The sequence below is a fragment of the Myotis davidii genome, unplaced genomic scaffold, assembly GCF_000327345.1.
Source record: "Myotis davidii unplaced genomic scaffold, ASM32734v1 scaffold651, whole genome shotgun sequence".
NCBI classification, from domain to species: domain Eukaryota; kingdom Metazoa; phylum Chordata; class Mammalia; order Chiroptera; family Vespertilionidae; genus Myotis; species Myotis davidii.
In genome coordinates this window covers 510710-526562 of record NW_006283994.1, presented here as the reverse complement: position 1 = coordinate 526562, position 15853 = coordinate 510710, and the positions used below count along the sequence as shown (strand labels likewise).

General features: G+C 42.9%; 1 protein-coding gene across 1 annotated transcript in view; it reads right to left on the bottom strand.

Moving 5' to 3' along the window:
* SETX (senataxin) overlaps positions 1 to 15853 on the bottom strand; it is a 60455-nt gene that overhangs the window by 30306 nt on the left and 14296 nt on the right. The window contains exons 5-10 of the mRNA XM_015567732.1: positions 13763 to 13872; positions 11457 to 11676; positions 10580 to 10699; positions 7641 to 7812; positions 7431 to 7518; positions 1695 to 5843 (exon numbers count right to left, since the gene is read on the bottom strand). Of these exons, the coding sequence (XP_015423218.1) occupies positions 1695 to 5843; positions 7431 to 7518; positions 7641 to 7812; positions 10580 to 10699; positions 11457 to 11676; positions 13763 to 13872 (4859 nt within the window). The remainder of the gene's footprint in view (positions 1 to 1694; positions 5844 to 7430; positions 7519 to 7640; positions 7813 to 10579; positions 10700 to 11456; positions 11677 to 13762; positions 13873 to 15853) is intronic.

The window sequence follows — 15853 nt, the reverse complement described above, 5'->3', positions numbered from 1 at the left end:
GGGGGGGGGGGGGGGGATCCATTTTGAAACTCACCAGAGCATTCCATGCCGATCTTCTTAACAAGGCCTACTCTGTGGGGAAATATTCTACCAGAGCCTAACCTGCTGGGGTAGAGTGAGAACCTCATACATCTGGGAGGAGAGAAATAACCAACTCAGCCCACTCTAGCCTTCGTGTCCCACCTAAGGATGTGAGGGACAGCCAAACGTGCGCAAGGCTGTCCAGAGGCGGGGTGATCACAGGACTACAGACACTTGCCCTCCCCGACAACTCCCCACATTACCGAAGGCCTACTGACTGCTGTTCCTGTCACCAGTATATCATGTCCACCTTTCCACAAAAATTACAAAGCATACGCAAAGGCAAAAACACAATTTGAAGAATAAGCATCAGAACAGGTCAGATATGGCAGGGGTGCTGGAACTATCAAACCAGGGAATTTTAAAAACTGTAGTTAATATGCTGAGAGTCTACTAGAAAAGTAGACCATGTAAGAAGAGTGAGTAATGTAAGCAGAGATATAAATGATAAGAATAATCAGAGAGAAATGTTAGCGATCCGAAGCACTGGAGCAGAAATGAAGAAGAAGGCCCGTGCTGGGCTCATTGGTAGGCTTGGCTGAGGAAAGACTGAGCTCAAGGCTATCGCCACAGGAACTATCAAAGCTCAAAAACAAAGGTAAAAAACGGGGGAAAAAGAACAGCATATCCAAGAACTGTCAGACAACTGCAAAAGTGCACCAGACATGTAAGGGGAATACCAGAAGAGGAAGGAACAGAGAATTATTTGAAGCAATAAGGACTTAGAGTTTCCCCAAATTAATGTCGGACACCAAATTCCAGATCCAGGAAGCTCAGAGAAGCAGAATAAATATTAAACAACACACACACACACACACACACACAACAAAAACCCACGCGTCCAGGCCTAACAACGCTCTTGGGTGCTAACACCAAAAGCATCATCAGTTGTTTCCTGAGGTTCAAACGTAACTGGGAATTGGGCATTTCATTAGGCAGTCCTTGTCAGGGAGTGAGGGAGAGCCAGACCGATGTGCTGGGGAGGGGAGAGAGGCAGCTGAAGGGAGAGAGCAATTGCTATGAGTAAGAAACTGGAAAGACAAATATGCTGAGAAATGTAGGATTTGCTGTTTTTTGTTGCTCAGTGTAATTTATCCTTTGCCACCTCTTCAGGAGAATTTTGAGTAAAGGCCTCCATTACCTAAAAAAAAAAACTCAGCCAGTGCGGCTCACTGGTTGAACATCGACCCATGAACCAAGAGGTCACCGGTTTGATTCCCAGTCAGGGCACATGCCTGGATTGCAGGCTCGATCCCCAATAGGGGGTGTACAGGAGGAGGCTGATAAACATTATTCTCTATTCCTCTCTCTAAAAATCAATAAAAACGTATTTTTTTTAAAAAGCAGATGGAAGACTATCGCCTCTTTGCACTGACAAATGTGTCCTCCGGGGCTGCTGAACTGTGCCTGTAGCTCAGAGGGCAGAGGTGAAGGCAACGTCACCTCTGGGCCACCAGCATCTCAAGCGGCACCTGGCAGATGTCTGCTTCAAGTGAAACCTAGAAGCGGCAGCACCCTGAGACCAGCTGTTTTAACTGCACTCCACTGCTCAGCAGGGTCAAGAAAAGAAGCAACTTCAAAGCCTGAACAGTACAGGTAAAATCCATACTTACCGTTTCAAAGGCATTCAGTAACACCAGAGGGAAGAAAACACTGAAGTAATCTTTATAATCTTGAAATCTGACAGGCACAGGTCTTGAGATGGCCTGACAAAGAGTTGTTGGGGGCCCACACTGGTCAAACTTCGCAAACATCTCATATTTCCATTTCAAGACCTCTTTGATGAAGGTGTCAGAGATAGGCTGTGACGATGAGAAAATGTTGGCTGGAGAAGAAGAAAAAGGTCTGCACTCAACAAGCGGGACTTTGAAAGCTTGCCTGCTGGAGTTATTTGGAGTTGGAGAAGGAGGAATATTGTACAGACTCTTCACTTCAGCCCTTGGCTTTGGAGACAACAGAGAGGCAGGCTGCGGTACTTTGGAAACAGGCTGTCCTCCATTTGACTTATTTTTTAGGCCTGGAGATGCCGAGGCACTTTCCAAAGACTTGGAAAGATGAGCAGTTCGTGAAGTACTGCTTGAGCTAAAAATCTTTGTGGTGGAAGGTCTCAAAGGTTTAGATGCAGGAAGAGGCAGGGCAGGTTTACGAAAGACATCTTCTTCTGCTGCTTTAGCTTCAGAGTGTTTCGAGCAGTGCTCACCCTGGCTTTTCACAGTTTCCACACAATCCTTGTACTTACAGCTTGTGCTACTCAAAGATTCTGACCGAGGCCGATCTACAGAATCTTCTACATGAACTCCTTTCCAACGGGCTTCTTCAGTGAGTCTATTATCACCATTCTGCATTTGTGAACATAAGTCCATATCTTCGGGATCATGTTGTGTTAAAAAGATATCATCTTCCATATCACTGTCGGAGTCAAGCTGTCCCCTTTTCAAAGTGGGCACCTCTAAATGATGTCCAGTCAGGTTGCCACCACCTAAAGGGTCCGCTGAAGTACAGACTGTAATTTCACTGGTTGATATTCTTCCATTTAACACAGGAGAACTACAAGGGCTCAAAAGAAAAGCATCACCAGCCACCTGAGCAACGTATTTTTCTTTCCCAGGTCCTTGTTCAGGAGACACACATTTTATTGACTGATCTCCACTACTGTTTGCCATGACCTCAGTTCCTCCTTTGTTACTGTCATCTGACCTATCTATACCTGGGATAACACTGTCAGAATTCTGGGCCGCACGTGGTGCTGCTCTCTTAGTGTCTGCACTGCCATTACGTCCTTGTCTCTTTCGATAAGATTTGGGTCTCCTCTGCCTTTGAAATGGAAGATCTTGACTCACGAGCAGTTTCTTATCGTTCCCAGGAAGAGTCCGAGGAGAAATTAGTTTAGCCTTTTTGGGGGTACCAATTTCTCCAACAACTTTGCCATGGTTGCGTAATTGACCTATCATGTCTAAAGATCGCTGAGACAACACAGCTGCCCGACGAGGAGCCTTTTTCAGACCAAGTTTCTCAGCCTTTGAAGTTGGTTCGGGACACTGGCGAAATTTCTTTGGTAGCACGATAGCAGGAGTGTTCCTGCAACTTATGTAACTTAAACCTTTATTCTGCCTTTTTTTGGTGTCTGAATGCGTTTTCTTAGGTGTTTTAGAAACTGAGGCTCTCCGATCCACTTTGGAGGAAGTTCGATGCTTTGGAGATGACTTCTTCAGGGAGACCGGAGTGGCTCTCTCAACACCTGAATTGGGAGATGTTCTTATGTCTGCAATTTTACTATCATTTTCAGTTAGATCCCTCTCATTAAGAGTATCAGATTGGTCCTCATTTCTGACAGAAGATGAAAGCCTTAAAGAGTCTTCAGCCATCATGTTTTTAAATTGTTTTCTCTTGGGTTTTTTTCCTTTTATTTCACAAACTTCCTCAACGGAACTACCACTTTGTGGTTTTGCATGCTCAGTGCCCTCTGCTTCATTTTTGGTAACTTCTTCAGACATAGCGTAATCTGTATCATAACCCCAATCGTTTGTGATATCTATTATATGAGTCAAACATGAATTTTTTTCATCCTCTTGAACTGAATTCCCATTGTCTGTTTTCTGATCTTGCCAAACTGAAAACACTTTCTGTTGGCTTTCAAACTCAAAAACCTGAGAGCCAGAGTCCTCAAACTCCTCTATCTTCTCTTCCTCTGTTAGCTTCATGTCCACATTCCTATTAGCTATTGAAGTACCCTGCCCTGGCCATTCTTTCTCAATGCACATTTTATCTTGTTTAATGTGTTTCTCAGAATCTGGAGTTTGTTCATCACCATCTTCATCAGAATCTGAAATAATAATAATTCGTTCACAGGTTTCCCTGACATCATGTTGGCTGGCTCGGAAACTTCTTTTATCTTTTACTTTTCTTTGTAACTGGGATGAGCTTTTTTGAGTTGAATCTGATGGGAACTTATTGACACGGGCTTGAGCTATTAAAGATAATGTGTGGAGGTCTCTGTCTATCTGAGAATCTGTTAGGGTGTCACACTGAGGACTGCTAGGGGCCTGTTCTCTCAGGTCAAAAGAAACTGGACCAGTGCTCTTGTTAATCCCCTTATCACTTGATCCAAGTAAAGTCACAGGATCTTTATAGGGAGATGTTTTAGGCATGGAAGTAAATGAGATGAAATCTTTATTATCAACATGACATTCCTGTACTTGACAATCGTTTTCATGGGAAGAAGGAACGTCTAACTCTTCATTCTTCAACTGTTTCAGCAATAAACTGTTAAGAGATTTCTGTCCTTCATTTTTATGACCCAGACTATCATTAGGGTCTAAAGAAAAGTTCTGCATGAAGCCATCGCCTTTCCGACCTGCAGTATCTGTCCTTGAACAGAAATTCTCACTGTCAGAGACAGTCAGGTCTCCCTCTAAGTCCACAGTATTTTTGACCAAGGCACTTTTCCTGTTTTGCTTCTTTATTACATGGGATAACTCAGTACAAATGTCACTTTTCTGTGCCTTAGTTTTTGCTTTTGAGGTTTTGCCAAGAACATCATTCTTTAGAGAGAAATCCTCTTTTGATGTGGGTGCCTTTTCCAGAGAAACAGTTTTAGAATCAGTCAACAAATGTGTTGACATAGTTACTCCACTGTCACATCCCTCTTCTGGATCATTTCTTGAAGTACAGTTCTGTGGCAAACAGGAGGAATTATCTTTTACAGACTTCTGCTTCTTTGTGTGTATTTTAACTTGATCTTGGATTCTTTCAGTGGAAAGGTTTTTACTTCTCTGCTTTAAGTGTGACTCAGCTGAGAGATGGTCTTCTAGTTTCAAACCTTTTATATAATTTTGCTCATTACCTTCTTCTATAGTGTTACTTGCTTTGCTTACTACACTACTCTCTTGCACTTGACATACATCAGCTTTCACTGGTTCTTTAGAACATGTTGGGCTGCAACTTTCCAGACAGGGGATGTCTTTTTCACATGCCTTCCCTATTTGTTCACTTTCTTCTTTACCATTAGAGGCAGGAGGGGTTTTACATGGAGGAGCCAACTCTGCCAAAGCAGTATATTGAGGCATTTTCAATCTTATGTTTCTAATAATTTGCTTTAAACAAGTTTGTAACTCGTGCGTTTCCTGACTAGTCAACTGCCAACCTAGAGATAAATTTCCTCGCAGGAATAAGTTGAGCTTATCCCAGAATCGCTTACAAAGAGTCTGCTGCCCAAGCTGATAACCTTCTTTAAGGAGACTTCTAATGAGCTGCACACAAGCGAACTGTACAGAGTTAGACGGCACTGAATGCAGTGACAGGGACGTTATCATTGCTGCTCCTCTGGAGCCACTGGCAGATGCCTTCTCGGAATTCCGTGCAAACGCAGTGGTGGGAAGCTTGGCACATTTCACAATGGCTTCTACCCACTGCTGGGAGCTAACCCACAGCAAATGCAAACATTTTTTATTTCTATGTAGTTCAATCACCGATACCAAAATTAGGAAAAAAAATTCAGTGACTTTGTCACACACCACAGCTGTTTGGTTGAGAACATCTTTGACTTGGGAGTACAGATGGTGGATGACCTCTACTATGTAAGCCATACCCAAATCATTAAGATCCATGAGGGACTGAACAAAAGGGATGAACCACAGAAATGTGCTGTTGTGAACACGCATGTCTTGACCAATATCTGACTGAAGCACGCTGGCTAATGTTTCCATTTCTTCATACATGTTAGGACAATAATCTGGGCAAATGGCTGATCTCCACCCTGAATCCTAAAATGAAAGAAATACTGACTTTCAGACAAACAAGCACCATTCATGACAAGGTTAGCACACAAGTTGTAAACAAAAAAAATACATGGCTCAATTTTCCAATTTTGGTTTACACATAACCCCAAGAAATTGAAAATACAGTTCAATTTTGAGGTGCAGGTTTCATGTAATGGTAAACTTACAACACCTCCATGTACTCTGACCCTCTTTCCATTAGCTGGTTCTGATTTCTAGTCATGTCACTTATCTCCCCCATACCCCAAAACTTTCCACTCTTACTCACTGCACTTAATAATTAATTTTCCAAACTGTGCACATTGTAGTTTGTGGGGAAGCATGGGACTTAGTTGGAAAGTCTGTAAGGAGGAAACTCCAAAAGGTCGGAACCCCTAGGGGAAGTTGGCTGAAGGCAACCACCTTGCCTTGATCTTTTCAAACAAGTCTGTCCTTGTGAGCCCCAGGTGCTTACTAGGAGCTTTATGCTTAGTCTTTAGACGTCCTTGCTTAAAGGACACTACAGACATATGTGTCTTTCTCAAGGATGCTTACCCTACTGATAGTATCTAAATGTTAATTTTAATTCAAGCTGCTGTTGCAATAAAAGCCTAAGAGACAGGCCAATGGGGCTGTTTGGTTCCTATAGCCAGGCAGTCCCTTAGTCCTCTCTTTCACAGAGAGAGGTGCTCTGGCTGAGCAATGCTCCCCCTGTGGGAGTGCACTGACCACTGGGGAGAACTCCTGCATTGAGCATCTGCCCGCTGGTGGTCAGTGTGTGTCACAGCAACCAGTCGTTCCGCTGTTCAGTCAATTTTCATATTAGACTTTTACTACATAGGAAGGTGTGGGTTTTTGTTTGAGCTGCACTACGCCTACTCCATATGGAGGATCAGAAGCCTACAGAATGCCAGGAGCAACTACCACTACGCCCTCCTCTTGAAGTAGAGCCTATAGAGCCTGTAGTATCTAAAGCCCCACCGCTAGAGGACATATTTTCTGATCCTCCACCACCGTGGTAGGAGAGTTCATCAACTAGATCCTCAGTTATGGGATCCTGTGTCAGGCAAGTCATGTTAGGAGAGCTTTTACCTTGCCCAGTTATGCAAGACCAACAAGGTAATAGGACTCATGAGCCATCTCCTTTAATATTTTTAAGGAGATAAGGAAAAGTACCAAAGAAAATGGAGCTAACAGCCCATTTACAAAAGGGTCTCTAATTTATTAAGTCTTGTCTGTGGGTTATGTCTGCCTGTAAATATCATATATAAAAGTGGCTCTGTTGATTGCTGTTTTGTGTCTCTGTGATATTTGGTTTTGCTAGCCACGCAGTCCCTTAGCCCTCTCTTTCACAGAAACGTGTGTCAGAGTAATCACTCATCCGTTGCTCAGGGTCTGCTGGTCAGCCCCAGCAGTAAAGCCCATTATTTCTCCCGTGCACAATACATCTGGTTCAACCATAAAGCCTTTATGAAGCAACTGATTCAGAATAGCTACATGTCATAAAATAAGCAATTCAACTAATTATGTAAAACATGGTCTTAAAATGCAAAGGTTATACAAGGTCATCTTAATGCTCCAACTGTTTTATACCTTTTTGGTCTTTTCAGGGTTATAATTGTACACAATTTGGCTGCAAGTCACCGGATCATCCAGACACGACTCTGGTTCTGACTTGGCCCTTAAATATTAAGAAAAAAATAGAAGTTACAGAAATGAAGGGGGAAAGAAAACCCCTATTGTTAAGATACAACAGAGTTCCTTACAGATAACTTTGAGATCCTGACACACTATGGAACTAACCTCACAGAGCTGTTCCGTATATTCTGGATCTCTCTGTTGTAGCTTGCATTGTCAATAATGGTCTGAAAGGCCTCAATAGGATCAATAAGTTGACCCCAGACCTTAGATCCCAGGCGATCCAAAATGACCATGAAACAGTGCAATGCTGGCCAGAAAGGATCTTCACTATCATCTGAAATACAATGGAGTTATTGCCAAATAAAAACAATTAGAAAAGATACTAAAATATATTCAGAATTAAACATTCTTTATCTGGGTAGGAACAAAACTAAAAACAAAGCAGCAAGTAATTGAAAGCAAAGCACTGCCAATTTCAGGTTTTAAAAAGCTGGCAAACTCTGGCTGGAATGCTCAGTGGTTAGAGGATTGGCCTGAGAACCATAGGGTTGAGGGTCCTGGGTTCGACTCTGGTCAAGGGCATGTACCTGAGTTGCAGGTTCCCTACTCCAGTTGGGCCGAGTACAGGAGGCAACCAATTGATGTGGGCCTCTCACATCTTTTTTTTCTTCTTTTCCCTTTCTAAAATTAATGGAAGAATATCCTCCAGTGAGGATTAACAACAAAAAAAGCTGGCAACATTTTAAATTGTTTTTGCATTTTTTTCAAGCAATACTCTACGCCTCTAAAAAAGTTTTAAATGGACAACAAATTTATATAGTCTAGGTCAGTGGTCGGCAAACTGCGGCTTGCAAGCCACATGCGGTTCTTTGGCCCCTTGAGTGTGGTTCTTCCACAAAATACCACGTGCGGGCGCACTCGTACAGTGCGATTGAAACTTCATGGCCCATGCGCAGAAGTCGGTATTTTGTGAAGAGCCACACTCAAGGGGCCAAAGAACCGCATGTGGCTTGCAAGCCGCAGTTTGCTGACCACTGGGTCTAGGTAAACCCAACTTTCCCACCGTTTGCCACACCTGAAGCCATCTTTTCTATCCAATTCACCTTCTCCCAGAACTCCCTGAATTAAATCACACAAGAGAAGTAGAGGAAAGAAAGAGGAAAGAAAGAAAAAACTTGGTATTTCCAGATGTAAGCAAAGCCCAGGATTCAGCAAGGCTAATGGGTAAGCAGAGCCGCGTAACCTTTATCCACCCGACTGCATGGCTTGTTGGAATCTACTTCCCTCCAGTGGCAGGAATTCCCATGACTCACAAGCTCTAACTTCTAGTCCTTTCCCTATTCCCTATCAGACATGCAGTGGCAAGATACTGCCCCACTCAAAGGCCTCCAATTACTCCTTACTGTCTTCTAAGGAAATTCAAAGTCCTCAGTCAAGCACTTACAGTCTTCCTCTATTGTTCTTCTCCAGCTTTATCTGTCACCCCCCCATAATCACTCCCTAGCTACAGCACAAACGAATAGCTGGCTTTTTCCCAAACAAGAACCAGAATGCCTTTACTATCAGTACCATCCCTCAAAGCCCTATCCACCCAGGTCCAGCTCCAAAGCTTCCTCCATGTCACACATTGCCCAGCCATGTCATCTTCTACAGTACCCGACCCCTCCTTCGGAGGCAAATGCTCTGTGACTGTTGTTTTGTGGTCACCTAGAACCTCTAGTTTTACTGCCCTCAGGACGCTAGAGTCTAGTTTTTCATCATAGTCAGTCATATAGACCATATAATGTACTTTCTTTTTTTTTTTTTAACATATTTTTATTGATTTCAGAGAGGAAGGGAGAGGGAAAGTGAGATAGAAACACCAGTGATGAGAGAGAATCACTGATTGGCTGCCTCCTGCACACCCCCTACTAAGGGATCGAGCCTGCAACCTGGGCATGTGCCCTTGACAGGAATCGAACCTGGGACCTTTCAGTCCGCAGGCCGACGCTCTATCCACTGAGCCACACCGGCTAGGGCTCATATACTTTCTTATGCTCTACTACAGCTGACACATGTCTCATAAACTGTCAAATTAAGGAAGAATGTCATCAGTTAGGTGAAGACAAGAAAGGTTTCAGAAGTGTGTCATTCTAAAGGTTAGGGGAGTGGGATTAACAGAGAGAACAAAATTATATGTGCAAGGCATTCAGAAAGAAATGAACAACTTATGTAGTAAATGCCGGCAAACAAACTCATAAAAACCTTAATTAGGAATAATCTAGCAAGAAAGAATAACATTAAATATTTTAGAATCTCCCACAAATAAGTTTATATCCACACTGAGGTTGCCTAAAGGGAAGTCAAAGTGGGAAAATTAAATTCACAATGTTTTTGTAGGATCTGGCTGCGTGGTCTTTATTATCGATTCAGTCCTTCATAAAGGAGACAAGATTAGAAACACTTAAGCACAAATCTTCCCTTGATACAACCATGAACAAAAGAAAGCCGGTCTGATGATAAACATGACTACATGGTTCAGAGCTATTCTCTGGACTCTCTGAGCAGCCTGCCAGCGCAGGTCCTGTGGTGATGGACATGCGCTGTAGCTGTACTGACTGCTCGGTACAGAAGCTGCCAGGCACGTGCGGCTAAGTACCTGAAATACAACGAGGGGCCTGAAAAACTAAATTTTTACTTTCACTGTAATTTAAACAGCCACATTTGGCTAGCAGTTACCATGCTGGACAGTGAAACAATAGAGAACCAAAATGAAATGAAGAACCAGGAAAAAAGAAAAACAGTGGGACAGGGAGACTTTCTCTACAATTTTAACTGTTGCCATTAGAAATTTATCTCCCATAGATTCTACTCTTAATTCTACCACTAACGGGTGTTTCAACATGAAAAAGTGACTTCCCGGGGCTTCCGTCTCTTCTTTTATGAAAGGCGTTGAATTAAACTCTAAAGGTCCCTTCCCATTTAGGATTCTGAATCTGTGACCTAAACCATAAAATGTTTTTTCTCCACACTACACACACAATTCTTGCAGTGACACCAGTATTTTAAAGGTGCGTCACCATCAGAGCATTCCAAAGCACCGCGCGAAGTAAGCGCCTTACCCTCTGACTGTCTCTTCATGGTGTGGAGTATTGACTGCATGAAGTCATTCTGCTTGTCTGAGCCCAGCAGCAGTGAATCCATGGCTTGCTCCTCGAGAATGGTCAGCAGCATGCAAATCCCTGCAAGATGGTTGACGGTTCTTTAATGGATTAAGCACCACCCTCATGCCTCCTCTCACTCAGGCGGCAAAGAGTACCAGGCAGAAGAGGAAGCAAAGCAGGATCCAGGTCCTCTAACATTTGACTCTGATGTCTCCACAGACATCTATTCCTAAGCAAAAGGACTTCAGACTAATTTGAGAATAAAACGGGAACATGGTATGAATTTGGTTAGAAAGCAATTCCTAAGCTGACTACCACACAGTCTGTCTTCATGTCTAAGATGGCTTCAATTTTAAGATCACCGTATTTCATGTACCAACCACTGCCAAATAGGACTCATGACTGAAAGACTTAAATTCGATAAAGTAGGGTGGAACTATTTTGAGTCAGCTTAGAACTTGTTGAAAACCAAAGCTAGTATCTCTTCCTATCAGGAAATATTTTACCAATGGAAAAAGAGGCATTAAACCTTTTCTTAAACTAGATCAAACCCTATCAAAGTCAACTACTTTATCAATATTTGTTATATCTAATATTGTTTCAAATAAAATATCTGCTAGACTTGAAAATGTATTTCTTACACAGACTGTTTCTCGGATAAATATTTAAAAACAAGATGTGCAGTTATGTCAATTTAATGACAAAAGAATTGGAAACTGTGAAATCCTGTATTTAGCAACTTTGATAAGATTATCAAAAGAGATCACTTCCTTTGCAGGATACTCATAAGAACCACAGGAACATACTAAGGATATTTGTGTGTGACAATACTTACCTAACCAATAGTTTTTGTAGTTGGAAGTGTCATACATGTGTGGAGGCAGGATGATCAATTTACCCTTCTCAAGGACAGTAGTAGTATAAATGTCTGTATTTTCTAAAAGCCCCAACTCAATGACTTTAAAAAGGCAAGTCAAAACCTCTTGTAAGTCGTAGTAATCGTCCCTGTCCACTTTTCCCAAGCCTTTTGCAGTCAGGATAGCCCAACGACGAACCTATAAGCACAACACATTCGTCACTTCATTCAACAAATAACTGTCTCCACACACCAAAAACCTACTTAAGATAATAGGATTCACTAGAGATTTTAAAAGACACAAAATACTAGATCCTGGGCATGTAGCTCAGCTGGTTAGAGTGTCATCAGACAGGCCAAGGTTACGGGTTCAATCCCTGGTCAGGTGCATACAAGAACCAACCAATGAATGTGCGAATTAGTAGGACAACAAATAGATATTCCTTCCTTCCTCCGTCCCTCCCTTTCCTTCTCCCTTCCCTCTCTCTCAAATCAATTTAAAAAAAGATGAAGACAAAAATATCTATTTTTTTAAAAAGACAAAAGAGTCCTGGCTGGTTTGGCTCAGTGGACAGAGTGTCACCTGCGGACTAAAGGATCCCGGGTTCGATTCCAGACAAGGGCACATGCCCTGCCATGGGCTTGATCCCCAGTGGAGGTGTGCAGGGGGGCAGTCAATCAATGATTCTCTCTCATCTTTGATGTTTCTATCTCTCTCTCCCTTCCTCTTTGAAATCATTAAAAATATATTTTAAAAAATGTTTTTAAACACAAGAGCCATAGCCAGTTGCTCAGTGGTTAGAGCATCAGCCCACGAACTGAAGGGTCACGGGCTCAATTTTGGTCAAGGGCACATACTTGGGTTGCAGGCTCAACCCCGGCCCCAGTTTGGGCGAGTGTGGGAGGCAACCAATCGATGTTACTCTCTCACGTCGAAGATTCTCTATGTCTCTCCCACTCCCTTCTACTCTCTAAAAAAATCATGGAGCCCTAGCTCGTTTGGCTCAGCAGACAGAGCATCAGCCTGTGTACTGAAGGGTCCCAGGTCTGATTCCGGTCAAGGGCACATCCCCAATAGGGAGTGTGCAGGAGGCAGCCGATCAATGGTTCTCTCTCATCATTGATGTTTCTCTCTCTCTCTCTCCCCGCTTTCTTCTCTGAAATCAACTTTTTTTAAAAAATTAAAGTTAAAAAATAAAATCCTATATAATAAAAGGCTAATATACAAATTATCCCCTCAACTGGGAGTTCGACCGGAGTTCGACCAGGGACAGGACTGGCCGGCCAATCACCCATGGCCCCTCCCCCGGCTGGCCCAGACAGATCAGCCCTGATTAGGGCAGGCCAGCTGGACCCCACCCATACATAAATTAATGCACCAGGCTTCTAGTAAAAAGATAAAAACTTAAAAAAAAAAACCAATGGAAAAAATATCCTTGGGCGAGAATTAACAACAAAAATAGTTATTTTAGGTGTGGGGACGGTACTGTTTTGTTTTTTTCCCAATGTCAGTGTAGGGAGATGCTATGTTCGCCTCCTCCCACCACCACATCAAAATTACAACTAAATTATAAAACTACCATCCTTAAGAACCACCTGAAAACTAGCTGGACATAACCCTATAACCAAGTCCTTATCGTTTAGAGACATGTTCTGAAGCAGTTTATGGATGAAATGCTCTGGTGACTCAGGTTTGCTCCAATGAATCCAAAAGGGGAGTATACTATCGACTATATATTGATAACTGATGGTCAGTGATGAATATACAGGGGTTCACTATACCATCCTACTTTTGTATGTTTGCAATTTTCCATAACAGAACATTTTAAAAAGGGAGGAAAAATGAAAAGAGGAACCTCAAAAGCAAAACCTCTGCAACGAGCTCCATGGCAGGGTCGACACCGGGGGTGCTCTCCGCTGTGGTTCCTGCGCAGTTTGTTCTGATTTCTGGTCCTCACTTCTAGCACCGAGGCTCTGACTTCCATCCCTTCCCCTCCCCACACCCGCACCTACCAGTACAATAACTTTTCTAACACTGTAACTAGCACTGCCACGTGTTTGGAGTGGGGCAGGCAGACGGGAGCAGGAGACAGCCGTGCTGCTCTGGCCCAGGTCCTGCCCTGGAAGAGGTAACATGACTTTCTTCTTTGTCTTCTGAGCTCAAGCAGCACCTGTCAGAGGTATTCTGACAAACATTTTAAACAAAATACACATGGAAGCCTCTCAGACAGCTATCTACACGTGCAAAAATATATGTCTTTCCGTCGTCTAACACTCATACTCACCATTTCGTTGGGATGGACCAAAAACAAATAGATTCCGGGCTGTTTCTCAAAAACCTGAAAGGAGCAATTGGCTTGTTCCATCCGACAAAGTGCTTCAACACATAGCTCATCTAAATAGAAAAATAAGGCAGTGCACATAAGACATACATTTTATCAACTTACCGCGAGTACTTAAATCTGGCCCTGCGCTTGTTCCGTAAGTAAATGAAAACCTGTCCCTTGTAACTGTAGGAACACTAGGTACCTATCTGAAATAATAACTGACTTTACTAGTATATACTTTTTTTTATTTTTTACTCCTGGCAAATTATCTCCATAGGGGATCCTCTTAGAAGTATGGTTACAGGTCCAATTCCAATAGCATTTTACATTTTGACTCATGTGGACTTTATCTGGTACTGGAACGATAAGGAAAGTCAGCTTCCCTTCCTCTCACCCCCATTGGCTATTTTGTCCTGCTCTCATTTATCAAAACATCCATTTTCTCCACTGGTTTGAAATGCTACCATCATCAAACACTAAATTCCTCAAATACACCTGGTTGATATCTGGACACTACACTGCTCCACTATGTGAGCACTGTTCTAACCCGTTACTCTACGGAAATGTCTTCATTACTCTTTCAAAATAGACTCATACACTCACTCTATCAGATGAAGCAACTTCAGTTTGTTAAGCTTCAAAGAATATTGGCAGTGGCAGGCTTGGGGAGGAGGGATAATGGCTTGAAAAGCATGAGGGGAGCTCCTGGGGCACTGACATCGTTTCTTTAGCTGAGTGGTGGCCAGCAAAGCTGTGTTTGGTTGTGAAAAAATATCAAGCTTACATATTTTCCTGGATGTAGTATTCTTCAATAAATATTCTAAAAATGACTTGTTGGAATTTAAAAATCTATTTTTAATGTATTTAGATTTAACCAAATCTTTAGATCAACTTTCCCTTACTAACATAACATCACAAGAAAGCAATGAGAAAGATCCATAATGTGCATTATTCTATAGAGCAACTCCAGTCTCAACAAGTCACTTAAGGAGGAAAAGAGCCACACCAACGAAAAGGTGTGTGGGTATGTGTGCATGAATATACTCTTTTGGATTAAAAGAGATCTAAGATAGGAGAACCAAATGTAATGTATGAATCCCTGACTGGACTCTATTTAAACAAACCAGCCAAAAACCATTATTTTGTGACTGCTGGAAAAATGTAAATATGGAGTAGAGATTAAATGTGTTATTTTGTTAGATATGATAGAGCAGGAAAATGTCTTTTACTTTTAATAGATTCGTATTAAGAAATGCAAACATAGAGAAGAAACCAAGATGGCGGCATAGGTAAACACCGGAAATTGTTGCCTCGCACAACCACTTCAAAAATACAACTAAAAGACAAAATGGACATCATCCAGAACCACAGGAGGGCTGGCTGAGTGGAAATGCTACAACTAGAAGGAAAGAGAGAGGCATACCGAGAGTCAGAGGAGGCATGGAAGTAAAGTGCAGAGGTGCGGAGGCGCACACGGAGAGGGCTGGCGGCTGAGGACACGATTGTCTTTTTCAATCGGGAGGGAGTCTCAAGCTGCTCTGAGCTCCAGTTCTGGGCGAGTCTCTGGGGACCCAGACTCACACGGGGAGAAGCTAGACTGTCTGGCATCGGTCAGACCTCCAGGGCGGCTTTCTCTCAGAGGTGCTTGCAGTGATTACCGGGACACTGAGAAGTGGAGCCTCTTAGGGCAGGACTGAGGAGCAGCTATAACTGCTTGCTCCGCCCTGTTGATCCCCTGGGACTCGGCCCTGCCCATGCTGTGCGAAGAAGCTTTTGCATATGAAAGGCCTGGCCCTTTGCAATCTGAAAATTACCTAACCAACTTGCAGCTGGCCCAAGGCCCCACAGCAGCTTGCATTCCTTCACAGCTGAGCTCCTGCTGGGTAGCCTCAGGCAGAGACTAAATTAACACCTCCTTAGAGATCCAAGAGCCAGTGTACCCAGGGGTTAGAGTGGGACCATCCAGATTACAACTCCTCAGATCCACAAGGGACACACTCAGGGGGCAGACTCAGTGAGCACAAAAGCCCCACTGAAGCAAGTATTGAC